Source organism: Nipponia nippon, unplaced genomic scaffold (genome assembly GCF_047370975.1).
Source record: "Nipponia nippon isolate SJK-2023a ecotype South Korea unplaced genomic scaffold, ASM4737097v1 scaffold_19, whole genome shotgun sequence".
In the NCBI taxonomy this organism is placed as follows: Eukaryota; Metazoa; Chordata; class Aves; order Pelecaniformes; family Threskiornithidae; genus Nipponia; species Nipponia nippon.
The window spans coordinates 3607615-3628181 of NW_028262335.1; the positions used below are offsets into that span (position 1 = coordinate 3607615).

At 47.0% G+C, this 20567-nt stretch overlaps 1 protein-coding gene across 6 annotated transcripts; it reads right to left on the reverse strand.

The window, feature by feature from the left end:
- Nucleotides 1-622: 622 nt before the first annotated feature.
- Nucleotides 623-20483, reverse strand: CUNH1orf167 (chromosome unknown C1orf167 homolog). Of its 6 annotated transcripts, none has more exons than XM_087755366.1 (21): nucleotides 20172-20483; nucleotides 14082-16176; nucleotides 13485-13528; nucleotides 12681-12900; nucleotides 12329-12504; nucleotides 11738-11835; nucleotides 11187-11373; nucleotides 10569-10750; nucleotides 10076-10262; nucleotides 9678-9900; nucleotides 8903-9084; nucleotides 8646-8742; nucleotides 8100-8242; nucleotides 7366-7574; nucleotides 6446-6590; nucleotides 3987-4254; nucleotides 3301-3409; nucleotides 2827-3046; nucleotides 2583-2718; nucleotides 1699-1809; nucleotides 623-1000 (listed from the first exon to the last, which is right to left on the reverse strand). In XM_087755366.1, the coding sequence occupies exons 2-21, from the start codon at nucleotides 15372-15374 to the stop codon at nucleotides 941-943; spliced, it is 4290 nt and encodes a 1429-aa protein (XP_087611492.1). In that variant the 5' UTR covers nucleotides 15375-16176; nucleotides 20172-20483; the 3' UTR covers nucleotides 623-940. The 6 variants fall into 6 exon arrangements, 5 of the variants coding, with proteins under 5 accessions (XP_087611492.1, XP_087611493.1, XP_087611491.1 ...); XM_087755367.1 differs by lacking the exon at nucleotides 20172-20483 and adding an exon at nucleotides 19008-19357 and having other exon boundaries at nucleotides 14082-15943; XM_087755365.1 differs by lacking the exon at nucleotides 20172-20483 and adding an exon at nucleotides 19008-19357.
- Nucleotides 20484-20567: the final 84 nt, after the last annotated feature.

A 20567-nucleotide genomic window follows, 5' to 3' on the forward strand; every position in this document is an offset into this window, starting at 1 on the left:
GCTACCACAGGCTAGCAAAACAAGACCTTGGGGCAGTTCCCAGTGGGATTTTGAGATCCCTGCCATGCTGCGAGCATCTCTTTCAAACAAGCAAGGAAGACAAGCCTTTTCCAGATTCTTCAGACCCTCTCATTACAGCTGTCTGAGCCTGGGCTCATATATCCAGGGTAATTACAGGGCATCAATCACAGAAGCAAGTAATGGGAAGGCTGGGGGTCAGACACGCCTGTCTTGCCTCAGCAAAGCTTTTGGTGCTCAGCTGTTCCCAGCAGGTTTCTTCATCCCTAGCCCATTCAGCACAGAAAGGAACCAGCAGGAAGCAGTCAAGAGGTTGGCCACCCACTGAAAGGCTTAATGAAGAGCTGATGGACCTGGACAGGGGGAGGAGGTGGGAGCCATGCGGGAATCCCCCCCAGGGGAAAAGCCAAATCTAAAAATAAAGACCCATGTTAGCACCTACCAAAGACAGTCCAGAGTTTGGAATCAATGGGATGTAGCGTTATCACAGGCAGACTCCTGCTCATCTCTTTAAGGCTGATGTATTTGCTTACTCCTCTGTGTGACACTAAACTCTTGTCCAGGAAAAAACACTGAGTAAAGGGAGAGCCTATAAGGTGGTTTTTTGACCTTTAATCAGAACTCGAGCAAAATCAGGGTCCAGAGGAGAAGGGAATGCAACCTCACAACAAAAGGGAATAACTTCTCAATTTGTGCCTCTAGGGAGGTAGGATATCAGTCGTTTAAAGAGGACCTTTCACTAGATACCATCTCTTCCTGGTTGTCCTTTGGCTATCATGCTTCTGGCCTGCAGCACTGCTTTTATCACATGAGCAGAGTGTTCGCTTTCTTGATTGCGTAGGACCATCTCTTTGTTGTGACAGCCAGCTGTATCCTCCACGTGTCCCGAAATGAGCAGCAGCTGCAGGCAGGCCCCCACCATTCAGCAGCGTCCTTTGTCCTTGAGCTGGAATGCTGTTAGCTGGCGCCACCTTCCAAAGGCCTTAAATAGTAAAGTGGACAAATCAAATATTCAGGTTACCCTTGAGGGGTTGCAGCCACTCTCTCAGTACCCATAAACAAAGCTTTTCCTCTAGCAATGGCTACACCAACTGCCTCACTCAGAGCCCTTCCCTGTCTCCCCTATGTTCCTGTAGCCAGGAAGTGAAGTGCAGAGTACAAATCAATGTGAGAAAAGGAAGACCAATGCCCCCTCTGCCCTCTAATTTCAGTACTTGCTCACATCTCCTTAAAGGAGGACCTAATCCTGCATGGATCTTTGGGAGGCAGGCAGAGGAGCAAACCGGCTATTTCAGCTCTAAGGCTTTGCCTGCTCACTCAAGTTTATAGCAATCTGCCTGCCCCTGGGTGCAAGTCAGCACAGTCCTCCTGCACCAATGTGGAGCCTGTTTCTTCCCTGAGTGGGCTCTTGAGAGGCAGGGGATTAGTGGATTAACATCTCTGATAACAGTGGGGAAGGGGGCACACGTCAGGGAAATTGACTGCTGACACAAAGCTTTGAAAAACACCCAAAGGTGAACCCATATAAAGCTGGAAGCTATTTCCCTTTGTTATGGGCAAGTCCCATTCCCTTCTCCCTTCTTTGTTCAGGGAGAGAGATACAGGGAAAACCAGTTGTCCCTTTGGGGTGCTTTTTGGTCCACTGAAGTCCAAAGAATTAAAGCAGTCATAAATGCTTACCTGAGATAGTAGGCTCCTGGCGTCCTCCTCCAAAAAATTTTGCACCACACAGCTTTGCAAATATCGTCGTCTCCACACCCTCCAGGCCTTTTCTATCAGCCGCTGCTGGTCCTGCCAGGAAAAGAGGCAGTGCACAGATTAATTGGGCTCTGGCAGGCAAACTACCTCACTTCCCTCTAGTCCCACCTTGCTTCCCATTGATTTCCCGGGTCCCCCTTGAATGACTTTGCATTGGTAACGAACAAAGCTGACTACTAACAAAGCTCTTGCTGAACTACTGTCTCCTGCAAATATTGTGGCTAATTAAGTCACAGTACCCTAGGGAAAGGACGGTACCCCAGCAGTGCTCCAGCACAGCTCCTCAGTGACTACGGATGCGCTCGCTATACAAGCGTCACCTTGTCCCACGGGCAGGTCAGAGCACATCTCACACAGCTAATGCCCAGGAAGCCACACAGAACATGGGTCTGTTCCACAGATGGCTAGGGCCGAGCAGAAGGGGAGGCCAAATGACAGGCCTTGGTAGGCTGCGGACACCAGAGGGATGTGTCAGGAACACAGACGAGGACACAGATTGTAATACTCGTTGTGAACCTTTTGCACAGGCTACAGACAATCTATGCAAATCACTCTGCCTCAGCTTCCCATCTGTAAGATGGGGCAAACCACAACTAAATATGTGGATATGCCAGTCTGCCATGCTGGCATTTCAAAGAGAAAGATGGAAAAAGTAGCCACAGCCGCAAACAAGGATTTCTGGTGCACTCTACTACTGGCTAAATCCCCAGGTCTCATCTCCTGGGACATATGAGAGGCTGCAAGCAGAGCAGGCTTGCCCAGTAGCACCCATCCCCACCACCCTGGTGGCAGTACCAGACACTCACCAACACCTGAGCCAGTATCACCACCCTGCTGGCTTCTTTCCACTGATGCCATCCCCTTGCCAGAGAGCGCAGTCTCCTGTCACGCTGGCACCGGTGAAGTATCACCATGTGATGCCACCACCTCAGGTACTTCCTCCTATAGGCAAGAGGGAAAAATAAGCTTTATCAGCCCAAGAGCCCTAAAGGGGAGTCCTTCCCTGATGGCAGCAGCAAGAGGAAGCCCAGAGCCCTCCACTCCACTTACCCAAGCCACTTCTCATCCCACTCCTCTGCTTTGTTCTCCTGGATCTTTGTGTGTGCAGGAGAGGGTCCTACCACACCAGGTGTCTCTACCAGGTGAGGGAGCAGCAGCCTTTCAGCCCTGTTTTGGTTTCTGTAGATCATCAGCCAGCAGTGAATGGCACTGGGAAAAAGCCCAAGAGGGGCAGCTGGTGCTGAACCCTTCTCTCTGCCTCTTCTGCTTTCTAGGAAAGAAAAGAGGAATCACACAGGAGCTAACCTTGCAGCTAGAGAGGGAGAGATCAGAGCTGCCATGAGCTCTTAGTCCTTCGGCTCCTGAACACAGAAGCAACCCACAGTCACAGTTCAACTGCCATGAGCACCTACTCCACAGAGGAATCCCAAGTCATCTGGGGGGCAAACACTACTTCCTTTCCCTCCTCACTCAGACTCCCCACATGGCCCCATGGAAGGAAGAGAGGAGGGGGCATCTTCTTACTCATGGACCAAGAGAGAGACATCTTCCTGCTCTTCCTGGCACCTATCAGGGTACTGCACTGCCGTGAGCACTGGGAAAAGGCAGCTGCTTTTGTCCAGTAGTTACAGGCCTGCAAACAGAAATAACACAGCTGCAACCAAAACTAAAACACAATGCGCACAGATAGCACACACACAAACTAGCCTTAGAGATACATTTATGTTCATATCCCTGCAGGTAGTTTAATGTGCTAGACCCCAGGCTGGAACTGCACAGATGAGATCCCAGCAGGACTGACTCAGCCCTTCCAAATCAATCGACCTCTTTGTGGTTTGCTAGCTGTGAGTCTTTTGAAAAAGCTGCAACTCTGACAGCTCGCTCTGCTCTGCAGGGACAGTGATTATCCCATCTCATCTTCAAGCAGAGAGGGAGGAGTGCTCTCATCTCTCTGGTCAAAATGTCCCCATTCGTTATTGCTGTGCTCCAGATGGTTGCTGCAATCAGTGCCAGATTATGGTGATGAAGTTGCGTGCACAGTCTGTAAAGAATTTCAAGGCAGAGACTAAGCAGTCACCACAAGTCAAACCAGGTTTTTATACAAGCCTTGTCACTGTATCTCAGTGCCTAGTAACCCAACTGAGGTCTTCAGGAGAGAACAGGCAGTTAAGTTTCGTAACTGTCTCCTAGGGACCTTCATCTTTTCTTACCTGTTTTATGGTAGCCACAGATCCTAGGCGCAGGGCTTGCTGTCCTCTTGAGGCCAGTCGCCAGCGGTGCCAGGCTTTACCCTGAGATGGTCCCTGCCATTTGTGGTTTCTCTCTCCCAGCACCCGCTCTTCAGCTCTCAAGAATTTCACCCTCCACTCAGTAAAGCTCACAACTAGGAGACGGTGCTCTCCGTCCCTTTTAAAACAAGCGAGGGCTTCGTGCTGCTTCAGTCTACAAGCAGTGACCCAGGCCCAGGTAACTAGGCACCTGAAAAACAATACAAGCACAGAAAAGTGGCAGATGCCTAAAGTCACATTTCCATGTCAGCACTGAACAAGCTATAGACCAAATTCCACCTGCTCACCCCACCCTGCAGTGTCACACATAAGTGGTCAAAGCAAGCGAAAGAGTATTCAACAAGAAAAAAGGCTGTCCCTATTATTCCTTCTGCAATCAACATTTATATATATCTTTCTCCATATTACTTATTTTTCGAGTGCCTTGTCCTTGGAAGGTGTAAGTTCAGCCTCCTCACTACAGTTTCTTTCTGCTAAAAAACTTGCCCTCATTTTACTTCAGATTCCCAGCACTGTTACCTCTCAACTCCTCAAAGCCCAGGATTATGTCTGCTTCCTTCTGGCTATTTTAGCATTTCCTCCTCTTCAAAGGCCTCTGCAAACTGAATGCAATGTTATACTATGTTTTTCCTTTGCCTACAAAACAAATGCTTTTCGTAGGCTGCCCTGCCAATACACATAGTGGATCCCTCAAAAAGAGAAAGGAATTAAATTAGTCAGTCTTTAATCTTCCTCTGTGCCAGCAGCTGACCTTTAGGATGGCTTGAGGAAGGCTTTTTCCTTATGGGATGAGAATAAAACTGCTAAAATCTCCTTCAGCATGGAACCCAGCAGACTCCTTCAGTCTGCTTGCTGCAGAACCAGGCTGGATTTAAGACAGCACCTTGTTGTCAAGATTCAGATTTTAATTTTTTTCTTGGCTGTCACAAACTAAGGGCCTCCATACATGGGATGTACAACTAGAATAATACAGCATCTTTATGGAGACAATTTTATTCAAAAAAAAAAAAATCAATGTTTACAGGAGTTACTATTAACAGCACTATAAATCTGCACCAACAATAATCTATCTTGCAGGCTGATGCACAGGAGGCCAGTCTTCCTCTGCTACCCCAGAAGCCAATCTGCTTTTAACTTCTGGCTTGTCCTTTTGGTTCCTTGTTCCACTTGGACTTTCATTATGCAAATCACCCCACTGCACCATAGGGCAGAGGTGTAAATATCCTCTGCCTGGCAGGCTTCTCTGAAGATCAAGAGAATCTATTGCAGGTTATCCTACCATGAAAAATGCCCCCCTCAGAAGAGACAGGGCTCAGCCTGTACCATATCCAGGTGAGAAATTAGAAGCACTCTCTCATCAAAGGAGAACTCAGAAGGAAAATTAATGGTGGAGACACACTCTACAGGAAGGAGTAACATTAAGGACTTCTCTCAAACACACTTCCCACTAGGGTGCCACCACACAGATTGATTTGCAGAAGAAAATACAATTGGGTGGGGTGAGTGCAGAGCCTAAGCATGACGGCCACTAAGGTTTTACTGGTTTTTTAGTTGCCTTTTCCTCTGCAGATCTTTGTCTCCTCTCAGCCTGAACCTGCAATTCAAAAGGAAATCTGCTAGGGCCAAACCTGTACTTCTCATGCCTTAAATGAATCCTTGGCATAAATAAGCTTATTCATTCTTATCCTCCTGAATTATCTCAAAGAGAGCCACCTGAACAATTCCTGGTTGAAAAAGCTACTGAAAAATTGCTCTTCAGATTAAATTCTTCTGTTTTCAGGATCTGCACCATAACGTAAGACTCCAAAGCATAGTACAGCTTCACCTATATTGTAACTAACACCGAGATTAATTGAGTACCGTGGTTCTCCCTTCACAGGCTTTACTGAATATTGCTTTTCTGCAGGAATATATTGACCTCAATTTTTCACGTTAGTTAAAATCAACATGCTGTGTCCAGAATCTAAAAGATTCAGGTTTGTAAACATCAGATCTCTGTAAGACCTCTGCCCAGTATTCCTTTCAGCAAATACTGAATAATTCCAGTGGAATGAGGCTTTCACTTTTTTAAACTACACAAATTTGTTTGCATCTCCCTTGCTTAGTTTACAAATACCACATTGCATAACTAAGACTGAACAGAAGTTCTGGAAAGAAGTTTTGAATGAGAAAAACAAGATGGGGAGTGTGAGGCTATGGGTAACAGACCTTTTAATGTAGGAGCACCCCCAGGGAAGCACTCCTACAGAAGCTCCATTTACACACAAGTTAGCTGTACTTTCAAATGCAAGCTCTGGTCTGAATACACTGGATTCTCTGCTACATAAATTGCTCTTCACTCAAAGCTTCCCTTGGAAATGCTTTGAGGGCAGGAAACAAACCTGTGCAGGAGAAGACGTTCCCAGAATAAAGCAGCATATTTCTGCTTCCTTGTTTGGCAATACCATGTCTGCAGGACCAACCTCTTCTTCTCCTGGCAGCTGTGCTGAGCCCATTGCTGCTGCAGCAATCTCAGAGCACGATTCCCTGTGAGAGGACACAAGAGCTTGCTGAACTGAGCCCAACAATTTTTTTTCCATCACAAAGTGCAGACGAGCAGAGAATATATCTGCTGCAAATACCAAATGGGACCAGACTTCCTAAGATTTCCTGAGCTCTCTTTAGCAGCTGCAGATTCACCTTGTAGTTTTTTGTCTGCAAGGCAGTCAGACCTTTTTTTTTTCCCCCTGCCCTTCCCCAAACAAGGGATCATAGATCACTTCCACTCTCATTTGCAAGGCAGTTTTCCATCAAAAATTGGGACTGTTCCTTCCCTGGCATGGTGCAAATACTTAGCACTTAAAGCACCTGGAATCCCTTGAGGGACAGGATCAGGACTGTTAAGCAGCCACAAAAGATACACCCTGCTCCCACTGAAGCAAAGCCTGACTGTTGGGTCTGAGGAGACATGTTCAAGCTCGGAATGCTACATCTGACTCCACTTAACTCCCTAGCTGCTAAAATGCACTGCTTGAACACTCCTTTGGTAGTGCAGGTAAAGTGAAATCCACCCCTTTTCCAATCAGCTGCCAAAGGAGCACCTCCCCTAGCATAAAGCACTACAAACAGCAGGGCATGTCTCCTACTTGTAACCACAAGAAGGCAGTGACACAGGCACTTACTGACCCCTGGACTATATGTGCCATTCCAGAGGAGCACTGTACAGAGTTACAACCAGAAGCAGGACTTTCTCCATCCCAACCATTCCCACAGCATCCCTCTCCTACAGACACAAGTGCTGCTGTAGGATGTGGTAACTCACTTTGCCAGCAGGAACGCCAACGCCACAGAGCATCAGCAGTTATCTGGTGAATCTGACACCTAAATCTGCGGTCAGCTTCCACTTTCTGGGCCAGTCTCTTCTTCCACAGGCTGAAAGCCATCTGGCAGCAATGAACTCGATGCTTTAGGGCTGCTGCTGCTTTTCGGTTCTTATTTTCCACAACCCAGTAATGCCAGCTGTGAAAGGCTCTGACAAAGACAAAGGTCATTGGACCAACTCTAGGAACAACTTACACAGCTTCACACCCTTGTACCTGAAACTTTAACAATAAACATACACACAAGGGAGTTTAAGAAGTACATCTGATCTGTTAATGTCCTTTCCCCACTAAATGTCAGGGGAAACAATGGACAGGGCAAGTTGTTGGGAGTAAGATGTTCTGTCCTGGCTGTGCCAAGCCTGTTGTTCTCTTCAGGTTCTGAATGAGTAGAGAGCAAGGCCAGTTCAGTGGATAGAAAGTTACCAAGGCTTGTTATCAGCAGTGCTGGGCTTGCTCTAATTTGTGAGGCATCCCATCAAACCAGAAATTATTGCATTCAGATGTAATAATTTTGAAGCAGCAAAAAAACCCAAAATAATGGGCTGCAAAACTCCCACTGAAGACAGAAAAAGATAGCTAGAGGAAGATTTTTTTTTTTTTTTTTTTTGTAAAGCAAGTGTAAAGCTGTTTGTTTTGAGAGCTCTACGAAACTTCTGGAAAGCACAATACCTACCGAGACAGATGAACAAGCCTGCAGTGCTGCTTGGCCTTTACAAGTTGCTGTGTCCGAGCTGACCAGACAATGAAGTACCTCTGCAGGCAGCATTTCTCTGCTTGATGCCAGCAACTCTTCACCTCCTTGTCAGAACTGCAGTCCTGTAATCCAGAAAAGCACAAAAGCTCCTTGAACTGCTGCAGTAACACAGTCACTCCAGGCAGCTCAGTCCTTTCTCCTTGCCGCTGTGACTTCTATGATTGCCTAACTCCCTGTTGCTGACCCACACACATCACGTGAACACCCAGACATGAGGGTCTAACACCCTTTTAAATCCTTGACACATGGCCAATTTCCAACTCTGCAGCTGGCAAATGGTAGGGAAGAGTTACCCTCAGAAATGCCTCAATCTTCCAAACCTTCTGTCTGAGAGAGAAGAGCAAAGATAGAACAGTAGGGAGACCTTCCACATGCTGACATTGAAACCCAAAGGCTCTTCGCAAAATTGGGCTACGCAGAAAACACTTGTACATTTACATGCATCACACCACTTTTCAGCCTTACCTCTTCCCATGTAGAGTAACTGGTGAGAGGCTGGACATTATTGTCTGGACTCTGCAGTGCCAAAGCCTGGAACTGACCTCCCACAAACCAATTTCTTCTGCAAGACAAAAGCATCAGGGGAAAAGGGGAAGAAAGAAGAGGATAAAGTATCCAGAAGGATGCTGTGAGATGACATGAGGGACTAGCCAGAAGGAAGGAACTCAGCCAGACCAAACAAGGGGCCACACCGCTACCAGCATCCCAAGGAACCAACTCACCCAGATCCAGTACTCCGTGGAGGAAAGGAGGCCTGCAAGTACAGCTCTCCACCCAGCTCAGCTGGCACCTCTCTGCATTGGTGTAGTTGCAGGAAAGAACTGTAATATGGCATGTGTGTGGCATCCTCAGCAGCCAGAACGGAGGACAAGCTCTGCTGGCTGCTGTCACTAAAACTGTATTCCTGCAGGTACAGAGGGAAGAATGTGCTGTGAGATAAGTGTCCTCGCAACAGAATCACTCAGCTAACAGTTCCAACCATGCCATTTACTCCTCTCTTTGGCAAGGATCCGGGGAAATCCAGGATGCATCGAAAGGAACTGCAGGCTAGCAAGGACAGCTCGGGAGTGCACACACATACATGATGGGAAAGTTACTTCTATACTAGCCTGGGAATGGTTAACCCCAAAACAACCAGTAATCAAACACAGCAAACCATCACTGAGAGAGTGCATATGCCCGTTTCCCCTCTTCTCAGTCATGAGGGCTCTTTGTACCTCATCCCTTCCACCTTGCAGCCACAAACAGGAGCAAGCACACAAGAGAACCTCACTAGCTCAGCACCTCCGCATATCACTAAATGATGAACAAGGAAGGGCACAGAGAGAAGTGACTTTACAATTTCTGATTACATTTAAACTCCCAGACCCTACAGGCTCAGTGCTCTTCGGGCCTAAATACTAAGCACAGGTTGCTGATGACAGCATCATGTTTTCCCTGAAAAATCCCAGCAATTTAATACCTTAGGGCAGTCTGGATGAATCAAGACCTCCTCACCTTTTCCAATGAGCTTTGGGAGGCCAGAGTAGCTGGAGCACTGCTGCCAAAGCCGGAAGATGTTGAGAGGTCCTCAGAAAACAGCATGGCAAGAGGTTCTTCATAGACAGTCTTGTGCGAGTGCTTACGACTTCGTTCAATTGTCTTCAGCATGAGACACTTTTGGTGCCATAATTTCAGAGCTTTTCTGAGTCTACACTGCTCCAAAGCCTGAGAGAAAGAACTGAGACAGAATATATTGAGACGGCAAAGTGACTGAAAAGGGATACCAGAGGGGGACACTAGTACAGACATGACGGATGATAGATGGTAAAAGGGGTTCTTCCAGAAGGACCAGAAAGTCAAGTGGACACTACTAATGAGGACAGGGCTCTAGGAACTGGCTCTTCTTCACTCACTCAGCTCTTTGATGCTCGCACAGCCTTGCTTTCCACAGCAGATATACTCTCTGGAGCTTCACCTTTTGGCAGAAGTCATCAAGAGAGTAGCCTGTTTTCTCAGGAAACCATCTCTCTACAGTCCACAATGGCTGATCTTCATGTCTCTTTGTCGCAGTCTTGTCAGCTATGGAGCTTGTAACTGGTTCTTAACCAGTTACAGAGAGTGACAAGAGACAGTGTTTGTCAGAAGGCATTCCTAAGAAACACAGCCCAGCTCAGACTTCACACTGTTGCTTTTCAGCAAGGTTTAAGACTTTCTGCTAGGTTTATGAAGCAGAGCAACAAATCTCCCTGTAGCTTCACTGACACGTCCAGAACAACCAGTCCTCTACCCGCTCTGGTTTGTTAATACCATATATCATCTGAGCCTCTCTGTTACCAGGCTGTTTTCAGCTGGTGTACACCATACAAGAAGAGGAGGAAGGAGCCTAAACACCTCCAAGCTGCTCACCATAATGCTGCCTCCATCGTAGAAGGAGGAAGTTCACTGTTGCCTGCTTATCGTCTTCTCTGACCTGCAGCATCTGAATCCACTGCTGGAAGTATTTCCTCAGTGATGCTGCTCTGAGACGGGACAGGTTGCACCTGTAAAGCGCCTTCTGCTCAACAGTCTCCTTCCATGCACTGAAGCACCTGAGAAAACCAAAGGAAAATAAAACCACATGGAAAGCCATGTGAAGAGTGTACAAGCTTGTGTCTCCTCCTGAGACTGGGTTTAGTTCAGGAAAGACAGACAGAAGCTGTCGTCTTCTGAGCTTCTATTCATTTAGTTCATGAAAAAGCTACTGTCCTGCTTAGAGCACAGCAGCACAGTGGGTGCTCTCAGTTTTGGTCTTTCAGGAGATCAGAGGTCAGGACCAAAAAGCTTTGGCAGTGCATAGAAGGCAAGTCTCTGGCCACAGTAGTTTCTTTTCATGTTTCTATCTCTACTTTCATCTTTCTTAACTCCTAAAACAAAAGAATAGATGGCTTTAAGATGGAACAACACATCATTGGGTTGGCTCTGTCATTCCTTGGACTTTCACAGTGAATAGACTTTTCACATGAAAAACAGACCTCATCAACTTACCGAGAGACCAAGTTTCTTTGGATCCGAGTTGCCAGTGCTAAAATCTGTTCCATTTCCAAACATCGGGAACGCCACACCCAGAAAATGTTTCGTAGCTGCTTCTTTTCCAGCAGAGCACGGGCTTCCAAAAGCCTGGCTTCCTCTTTGCTCAGCAGCTCCTTCTGCAGGCGCCACAGTCTGAAAGCTGCTGTGTTGCAGGGCAGGAAGAGATTGACAGGAAGAAAAATAACTTAGAACTTCAAACAACTTAGTGTCACACAGCAAACATCCCCTGCCTGAACTTCAGCTGTCTGAGAAAGGGTACTTAAGGGAGACAGCTCACATTGCTGGAGCAACAGCATCTGCTGCACCTGAATTAATACAAGGAACAAGGCAAAAGGTATATGACACGGTGAGTGGGCCACCCTCCACCATCACAGATACTGGCCCAGCTATTTGCAGGATCAGGTTCTGAAAGAATCAGTCAAAGCAACAACTAGACACAAACCAAGAAACATGGCGAAACAGCAATTGCCTCCAAGCTGTTCCAAGGCTATGGAACGTGTGCTTACCAGCTAGCCGTCTCATATCTCTGATTGCTTGAGCTGTCCAGCAGAACTCATCTCCTCTCTGCCTACGATGAAGCTGTGTCCACAGTCCTCCCTCCACCCTGAAAGAGTCACAAGCATGCTTTGACATCCAACTGTCCAAAGAGGCACTCAGAGAACAGAATCTAGAGCCCTCCTTTTCCCTAGGTAGCTCTCTCTTTTTGTCTGGACTTGTTCTTCTGCCTTCAGAATCAGAAGGCACAACAAAAGTTTTTTCTTTTGACACCTCTACTGTCCTGCTAGAGGTTGTAGTATTGCCTCACTCAAATCTCATTTACGCCTGTATCACGTATGCAGGTGACAGCTGAACTCAAGAAACAGTACAGGAGTATTTCTGTCAGACACTCAAATCAGACTGCAAACACTAGTGCACAGAAGCTCTGGAATAGGATTGTTTAGTTCTTAAAACTAAGTTACTAATTCTTGCAGTGCTTATCTGCAGCAATACATCCAAAGACCTGGAAACAAGTTTCCCACCATTTGAGAAAAATTACTCCCTCTGTTTGTAAACCTCCACTTGTCCAAGATAACAGAAAGAGAATGCTCTCAGCTTACCTACAAGCCTGCTCAGCTTCCTTTGAGTATCCTACTGTAAGCTGGTGCTGAGCTGAGGTTGTCATAGTTGCTAATCTTCCTACTCCAAAAGAACCAACTGATGAACTTTGGGTATGAGAATATGGCTCAGGCTGCAGAGCTTGCTTCTTGCTCTGCTTTGCCACGGCTTCCTTCCACTGAAGGAGAAACCACATGATTAGAACAAACTGCAGGCAAAGGATCAGGGTCCACATCACTGAATTTCACACAGGGTACCCCTTCCTCCTCCCTATCCAAACAAGATTTCTGTCTTCTCTGACTGCACAATAGAAAACTCATGGCACCACTTCTACTGTCCCTAGCCCATCCTCACCCTGTGGAAGCTGACAGCTAGCAGAGCCAAGGCATGCCTCTGCTGGGCTACCTCCAGCTGCATCCTCCTCTGGTGCGCAGCCCACTGCAAAGCACCAAGGCCCTTCCGAAGCAGTTGCTGTCTGTAAAGCTGCCTGGCTGCAGCCCTTTTCCAGAGGATGTGTCCCCTCCAGGCTTGGAAACACCTAGTTAGCATCTGTCTGTCACACAAGTGCTGGAAACTTAAAGAGAAAAAACAAAAGTGAGCTCCAGTTAACAGAAAGGAAAGTTAAACACAGCCAGGAGGTGGCAATCAGAGTTCAGCCATCAAGCTGAAAAGAGTTATTTCAAATCACTCTAACGAGTGAAAAACCTGCAGCCTCACACCAAATTAAGGTATCACTGTTGCTAAATTGGTAGCAATCTCACACACATCTCAACCACAGGTCACAAATTTGAATCCCGTCTCACAGATAAGCCCAGTTCTTGATCTTTGCTAACTATGCAGTGAACATGCTGGAATTTGCTGCACTGAAAAGTAGCATACATGGTACCAATGCTTTTTCATTGCTAGCAACAACCAAGGTTGAATTTAGAAGCTAGAATTTAAAAGATACAGAAATTATTTTTTAGAGCATGCTCCATTCTAGATGACAACCCTTTGAAAAGAAATGGATGCAGCCCCTGAGCCAACCATGGCAGAATAATGTAAGTTAAGCCCTAAAATCAAACGTTCCCAGGAACATGGCTCCTTAGCCACTTTCCAGCAGCCTTCCTCCCCTGTTAACTACCAGCACACTCACACATAAACACAGAGTCTTTTTACCTTTGCTCATTCACCTTCAACGACCAGAAGCTGTTCTCAGAGACCTGCAAACAGACAAAAGACAGTAACTCACATGATTATTCACACTACACTACTCTACTCTGCTGAAGAATTTGTCTGTGTCCAGCATGGTAAGTCATTTTGGATGGAGACCATAACAGTGCTGCCTCAGGGTAGTGTATTGTCAGATGCCTTTGACACTGCCCTCACCATTGCTCTGTGAATACTCTTACATACTTCAGACATGGAAAAGCACAACAAAACTCAGGGCCCTGCAACTATGCACAGAGTAAAAACCAGTTTAATGCTTTCCCTTTGCACATAGATCCAGAGAATATAAACAGGTGTTTACATTCCCAAGAACAACCAAGTTAACATGCTGGTCTTTAAGAAGCAGCATGTGAGACAGAAAGATGTGCATCTTGGGACAGAGCAGGACCATAAGAGAGGAGATTCTGGCCATTCAGTGCCAGAAAAAACTATAGGACAAGCATCCCCACCACTGTTGTACCTCAACTTTGCACCTCTAGCAAGAAGCAGAAACAAGCACAAGTAATATCTGCAAACAGGGATGCTACACAGTGAGCACACCCTTACCTCTCTGGACACAGTTTCCTGTATCTGGCTTCCTTCTTCACAGCACCGTGGTTCTTTGGCACTCCTCTCCACAGAAGGTTCTTCAGACTGGTCGAGATTGGCATCGGCTTCCCAATTCCTCCAGCTGCTTTGGTGGAAGTATTTTTTTCTCCTTCCTTCTCTGCTCACATTCATACAATCTATGTCAGAATATTCAGCAAAGCCTTCTTCAACCTGAATACCGAAAGGACTGGACTGGCTGCTGCCCACCACAGCCATTCTTCTGGCTGCTCCTGATCTACAGTCACATACCTCTTCTGACTCTTTGCTGGACTTAACATGAGGTTCAGAGTTGTTGACTTCTACAGATTTAATACTAAGCTGCTGGACTGATCTAAATTCTTTATCTCCAGGAGGAGAGGTGACTCTCACACACACTTCCCTTGGAGTCCCATACACGGCTACACCAACATTCATCTGAGCTCCCCCCAAATCTGTCTCCAGTGACACCTGCAGACCCTCTGGATACAGACTGGCTGGAAGGTCTTTCTTCCAAGATACAGCACACGGGGACACCCCATTAGATGTCTCTTCTCCTTTACAAACCTTTTCAGGGGAATGACTTTTTGTGTGAACATAAAGACTACCAGTTTCCAGAGTCGGCTTTGCGTGGGACCGGCATGTGAAATAAGGCGAGCAATTGTAGGAGGAATCAGCTTCTGTATCCACTAGCCCAAGAGAGCCCGCCCCAGAAGTGAGGGTTTCTGGCTGGATATCACCTGAAATTTTGGTTGTCCACGTTTTCAAGTCAATGTATCCATATCTGTGAGAGACAGAGAGAGGTTCTGCATGACTGACGTCCCTTGTCACTGCACTAAGGCTCCAGTCTTTAGCAAATGGGACACCCCATTTCAATCTTGCCTGAGCAGCACTGGTCTTTACTCCAGCTAGCTGTTCCCCTGTGTCCAGGATACTAGCAGCTGAATCATTAGGAGCAAAGCACAAACTGCCACTGACTGGAGAAGACTTGGGCTCCAGAGGGAGGGAGCCCCATATCCCCATCAAAGCAGTTTCTTGCTTAAGCCTCTGAATTGAACAGTACAAGCTAGCAGAAATCTGTGAGGATTGCAAAAGAGACTGAAGGGACTCCAAGCTAGATGGATCGAGATCCCCCACGGTCAGGGCTGAACTATGACAAGCATTCACACTTGAGCTCCTTGAAGAAGGACACACCACTAGTTCATGCCTAAGAGGGGAACCTACAGTACGAGATGACAAACATGCATTGGCTAGTGAAGGGTTCACAGGATCCATACAAGAAGCAGCAGGAGGCTGATGCTGTTGTTTTTCCACTGGATAGTCACTATTCTTGTTCCTACTGTCTAAACAGCGATGGCGAGCGGTGTGTATGGAGCAGCTACCAGCTGCCTTTGCTTTCTGATGGTGTTGTTGAGGAAAGTCAATACTCTCATTCCTTCTCCCTTCTAAACTATAAACCTCAAGGCGTGAGTGTCTCTCAGGGAGATTCACAGCAGGAAGCACTGACAAAGCAAGATGGGGAATCCGATGAGCCACACACTTAGAGCTGTGCTGCTGCTGCTGCAGCCGAGAGCAGAGATTATTCTGCTGCAGGAAGCAGGAACTGGAGAACTGACTGGTGGTGTCCCGGAATGGCTGAGAAGGGCAGGAGAGATTAGTCTGTCTCAGACTGGGATCTCTCTTCCTGGCTGGCAGAGGCACAGTACACAGCTGGCCTTGTTCTCCTCTTTGGCTGGGAGTTACACTGAATGCCACAGCCTCACGCCCGTGATGAGAAATGTCTACTCGGCTTCTAGTGCCCAAATACAGATCAACATTCACATTCTTCTGAACATTTCTTTGCTCTGAAGAAAAATAAGAAGAAATATAAACAAAGGAGCATGCATATTTCTCATCATATCTTCCCTAGTTTGCCAAAGGCTTTGGGTACTTTCCTTACAAATTTCTTGTCTCCGATCCACCAACTTCAGTCCTGAAAGTATTACGGACACTACTCTCTTCCTGTTTCTGAGCAGACAATCATGTCTGGCAGAGCAGGAATGATTGAAGGGGACAGACTCAGTTCTCAACAGAAAACCTGGAAAACAAAAGACTTCCAGCATTATTGCATTCACCTGCAGCCTCAAAAAAAACCTGATGCTAGCAAAGATGAATTATCCTCCTGCCAAGACAGGGTAGTCTGTAGCTGCTTTTCCAGAATGCTTTACATCTAACCAGATCTGCATGACACCAAACAAGAACAGGTCTAAAAGAAAATGTTTATACAGAAGTCAGAGCAACAAGGTTCCAGCTGGAGTATAATGCTTACCCCTCGTCATTGACTGGAAATCCAGCTCAGATCTCCTCCACACTTGTATTTTCTCCAGGGCTGGTATGGAAGGTAATGTCTCAACTTACGGTACTGTTTAACTGCTTAACAAGTGAAAATTTGTTCACGTCTCATGCTACAGCCCTGCAAAGGTTCAAGGCTATGCAGGCCAATTTCTTCTTGTCCACACTAAAGGATGAAACCATGTTTACACATCCAGAGAATCTACATTGTCCCCTAACGTGGAAGAGTTACAGCACAGATGGAAGACCTAATTTGCAGTCTAGCCAATAAGTCAGATGGTTATACATATAACTCTCATGCAGAGCACAGATTCGTAAGTTGCTGCTAACAGGTAAGCACGATTGGATGGGACTGTGCTTTCATTCCCTCACATTTTAAAAGCAAGTTGTCAATCACTCCGTCATTCTAACAACCATTCTTTTCCATTCCCCTTTTAAAAAATGAAAATGGTATTGTGAAAAGACACACACCCCTATATAACCGTAAAAAAACCCCAGTCAATCTGAAAAGAAAGAGACAGCATGGCCTATGAAATCGATGCCCATTGTCTTTTTCAAACATATTCGAATACCAGAAAGGCTCCTGTCAAACTGCACTCTGTTTCCAAACTATGTTTATCTCATCCTCTTCTAAGAAAGCATCTGAGCCTCAGTCATCCCTGTTTGCAAACAGCCCACTTGTCCTTCTCACATGCAAACTCCTTCAGTAATCACCACAAACTGGTGAGTAAACTCAATTACTAAAGCAACAGGAGATAGTCATGCAGTGTTGCAATTATCCTTGGGAACCGCTATGAACTGCCTTTCATACATCGCCAAGCGTACCATGAGGGAAAGATCCCGTTATTTTTCCAGACAAGTAGAAGCTGGCAACTACAGAGTGAACAGACCAAGCATGGCTGTCTTCTTTAGGGTGCCTATCACTGCGTGAAGTATAACCACAGAACGCAGCAGACTGGTGTTCTGTAGAAGCACTTCTTACTTCCCAGGAATATCCAGCCAACTAGTAATGTATCACAAAAGGGTGTTTTAAGGGATTTGAATTGTGAAAAGACATGAAACCATCATGTTTATCACTGCTGTATTTCTCCATGAACACCTGGAACCTGACACTGGACTACTTTTACACTCAAGAACCTAGGCATAATCTGTTTTCTTGATAACTCGTGATTTTTTTAGTTCTCCATTTCAGTTCTTTCTGCCACGTACCAGGTTCTCAACACATTGCCATAATTATTTTAGGTGGTGTTCTTCACCTCACTCATTCCTAATTTCAGTCTCACTGAGATCAAGAAGAGATAGCATCCTTTAAAAATCATGTTTGTCTGCCTTCTCCAAATTGCCATTCAGGACTTTAATGTAACCACTTTTAAGCAGTAGTTAATCTTACTCAAAAGGCAACAAGATTTTATGAAGTGCTTTTTAAAAAATTCTTCTAAGGCCAAAAGAGATACTGAAGGCAAGCCACAGATTTTGCAAACTGCAAAATCCATGACCAATGGATTGCATATTAGCTTTGATATTTCCAACTAAAACATTCAATGCATGCTTACTATATACACTTTGCAGCAACACACGAATGCATTAAAACCTGAAACAAATCCAATTAAGCAAACAAAAAACAAGCTGATCAATGTACTTTTGTTGTTATAAGCAAAAGGAAGTAAATAGTACAGTTCATGAAAAGTAAATCAAGCTCTTTCAAGTGAAGGCCATTTTAGCATTACGATGACAATGACAGACCCATAATAAACACATTAGCACCGTGCAGACAATGCTAATTTTCCCATCCTTGCAGACCAAGGCTGATCCATTTCACATTGCACGATTGGTCCAAGATCACGCTTCACGTGCCTTAGAAACAAGGCTTTTCCCCCACTCCTCAGTCTTACAGACCGAACCATCGCTGCCATCGCATGAGCCTCTCGTTGCCGCTTCGAGATCAACAGGCACACACAAGTGCTCTTCCCTTAGCCAGGGAGAGGGCAGTTACTGCTCCAGCAGCTGAGGAACAGCCGCGCAGCAGCGCCCTTTGCGTGCTGCCGTCCAAGAACCAGCCGGCGTCCCAGGATGTGGCGGTGGGAGCGGGAGGGCCATCACCCCCAGCCCCGGGGAGCCGTTTCAGGCCTGCTCTCAGCCAGCACAGCCATGGCGCACGCCCCAGGCCCCCGCTCAGCATCCCCGAGGGCTCCCAGCACACTCCACGGGTGCGGACACACCTCTCCTCGTAGGCACTTAACTCACTCTGATAGCTGCCGTCGGACATGCCGCTGGGCCTCGCCAGAACCTCAGGGACGGGACATGCGCCTCTTGGTATCTGCGCCTCCGAGCGCAGGGGCAAACCTGCAGCTTTGTCCCCCCTTAATGCCCAAACCTCAGCAGCGAGCACGCTCCAGCTGGGTCGCTGTAAGCAGCTTATCCCCCGCGATTAGCAACACCGCCTGTCACCGGGGCTGCAGATGGCCACGGGAAAGCCGCTCTCGCCCACGGGTAATTAAAGTTGCGTCCTGAAGGCGGCCCAGACGAGGCGGGGCCCGGCACGCCGGGGCGGCCCACCCGGGGGGGGGCGAGCCGTACCTGCAAGGGGCGCCGCTCACCTCCCCCGGGGCAGCGCCTCGGGAGAGGGCACGTTCCCCTCCTCCTCTTCCTCCTCGCCTGCGAGGCGCCCCGAACCCGCCACGTCCCGGTTCCTGTCAGCAGCGCCGGGCGGCATCACCGGGCCCCGCGGCCACCCCCAAGAGGGCGTGGGCGAGCCCAGCCCGGGCTGGCGGCCGTGCCGGGCTGGGCGGGAAGGGCCGCCCCGTCGGTGGAGGCCGGCCGTTAGGCACGCGGGCCGGGCCGCCGGAGGGACCCCGCCGCTGAGGGAGGGCCGTGCTTAATCCTAAAGAGCTGCTAGCTCATCGCTAAAAAAACACCCGGCACATCAGCACCTGAGGATTTAAAAAAAAAAAAAAAAACCGCAAAAAAACCTGAGCGGAGTATCACACCTGCTGCACATCTGCCTGAGGAGACCCCGCTGACAAGCTCTGAGGAGCCCCGTGGTGAAGCCAGGCTGCCGGGATCAGCAAGGCTGTGCTCGATGAATCCCCACAAGCCCTGCTAAACCAGGTATTGATCCAAGAGCGCGTTGGTGCTTAGTGTAGCACTGCCGAAATAAACACCCTCCTCCTCAGAAGCCAAGAGGGGGCCTTGTTTTTATCATCAAGTCTTTGATTTACTGCCCAAAATAGGTATCCTTGAGGCACAGTAAACCTAGCATAACTCCTGCCTTGCTGCGCTCCCCTGAGCTCCCAGATGTGCTGAATTCTCCACAGAAAAGCACTCAGCAGGTCAGCTAGATGGGTATCAATAGATGTTGTGGTGTCCTTTGCAATGGAGAATGGCTGGGAAGGCCTCACTAGGTGTAACTCTTTGTTCGTGCAAAAAAAAGCATTGCATTTAAAATAGTTGTTTTCAGTCGGTGCTTCACACGTCTAGGGAAGAAAAACCCTGAGCGTTTAAATGCATGCTGTCACTGTACAGTTCTTAAGAGCTAAAAAAAACATTAAATGAATATAAAGGCCTGCTCTGCAACTCCACCAGCCCCAGAAATTTTTGCCTACCTATTCTTTCTTCCTGATATGATCACAAGAGCAGACTGATTCCTATTCCGATGCTCTATTGCATGGCAGCCTGCAAAATGAATGCATAGCACTCATCTTGGGAGAGTAAGCCAGACTATTGCACTTTTATGGCATTTACCATGTGCCTGGTCCAAGCGTAAATGATGGTGGTCCAGGTACAGCAGCAGGTCACTGTAGTGCTTGTGCAGCATAGCGGAGGAAGCATCTGCTTATGTTTAAAGTGATGAAACTTGGGAGAAAATTGCTTGGTTTTAAAAATACAAATGGCATGGTTCTAGAGGTTAGAGCAAAGTTAATGGCACTTTGTCACTGAAGAATCAATGCAGCAGCAGGTCTTGTCAAAGAAATGCAATTACAGAATAACAGATGTAAACTTTGAAAATGAAACTGCTTCAGAAAAATGCAGATCATCCTAGCACTAGTATTTTAATTCTGCCAAACCGACATACTCTTTTTCTTCTGAAAAAGAATACTGTTGAACATTTTTTTTTTTTTTAGGATTTTACCTGAAGGC

Bases quoted from the DNA above. Each gene is read 5' to 3' on its own strand.
- CUNH1orf167 (XM_087755366.1), bottom strand. From the start codon at position 15,374: ATGGATCCTGTGAACCCTTCACTAGCCAATGCATGTTTGTCATCTCGT. The intron at 10,263-10,568 runs GTGAGCAGCTTG...TAACTGGTTAAG, and splicing joins ACGATGGAGGCAGCATTATG to AACCAGTTACAAGCTCCATA. The intron at 1,810-2,582 runs GTGAGTGTCTGG...TTTTCCTGGCAG, and splicing joins TGATACTGGCTCAGGTGTTG to GACCAGCAGCGGCTGATAGA.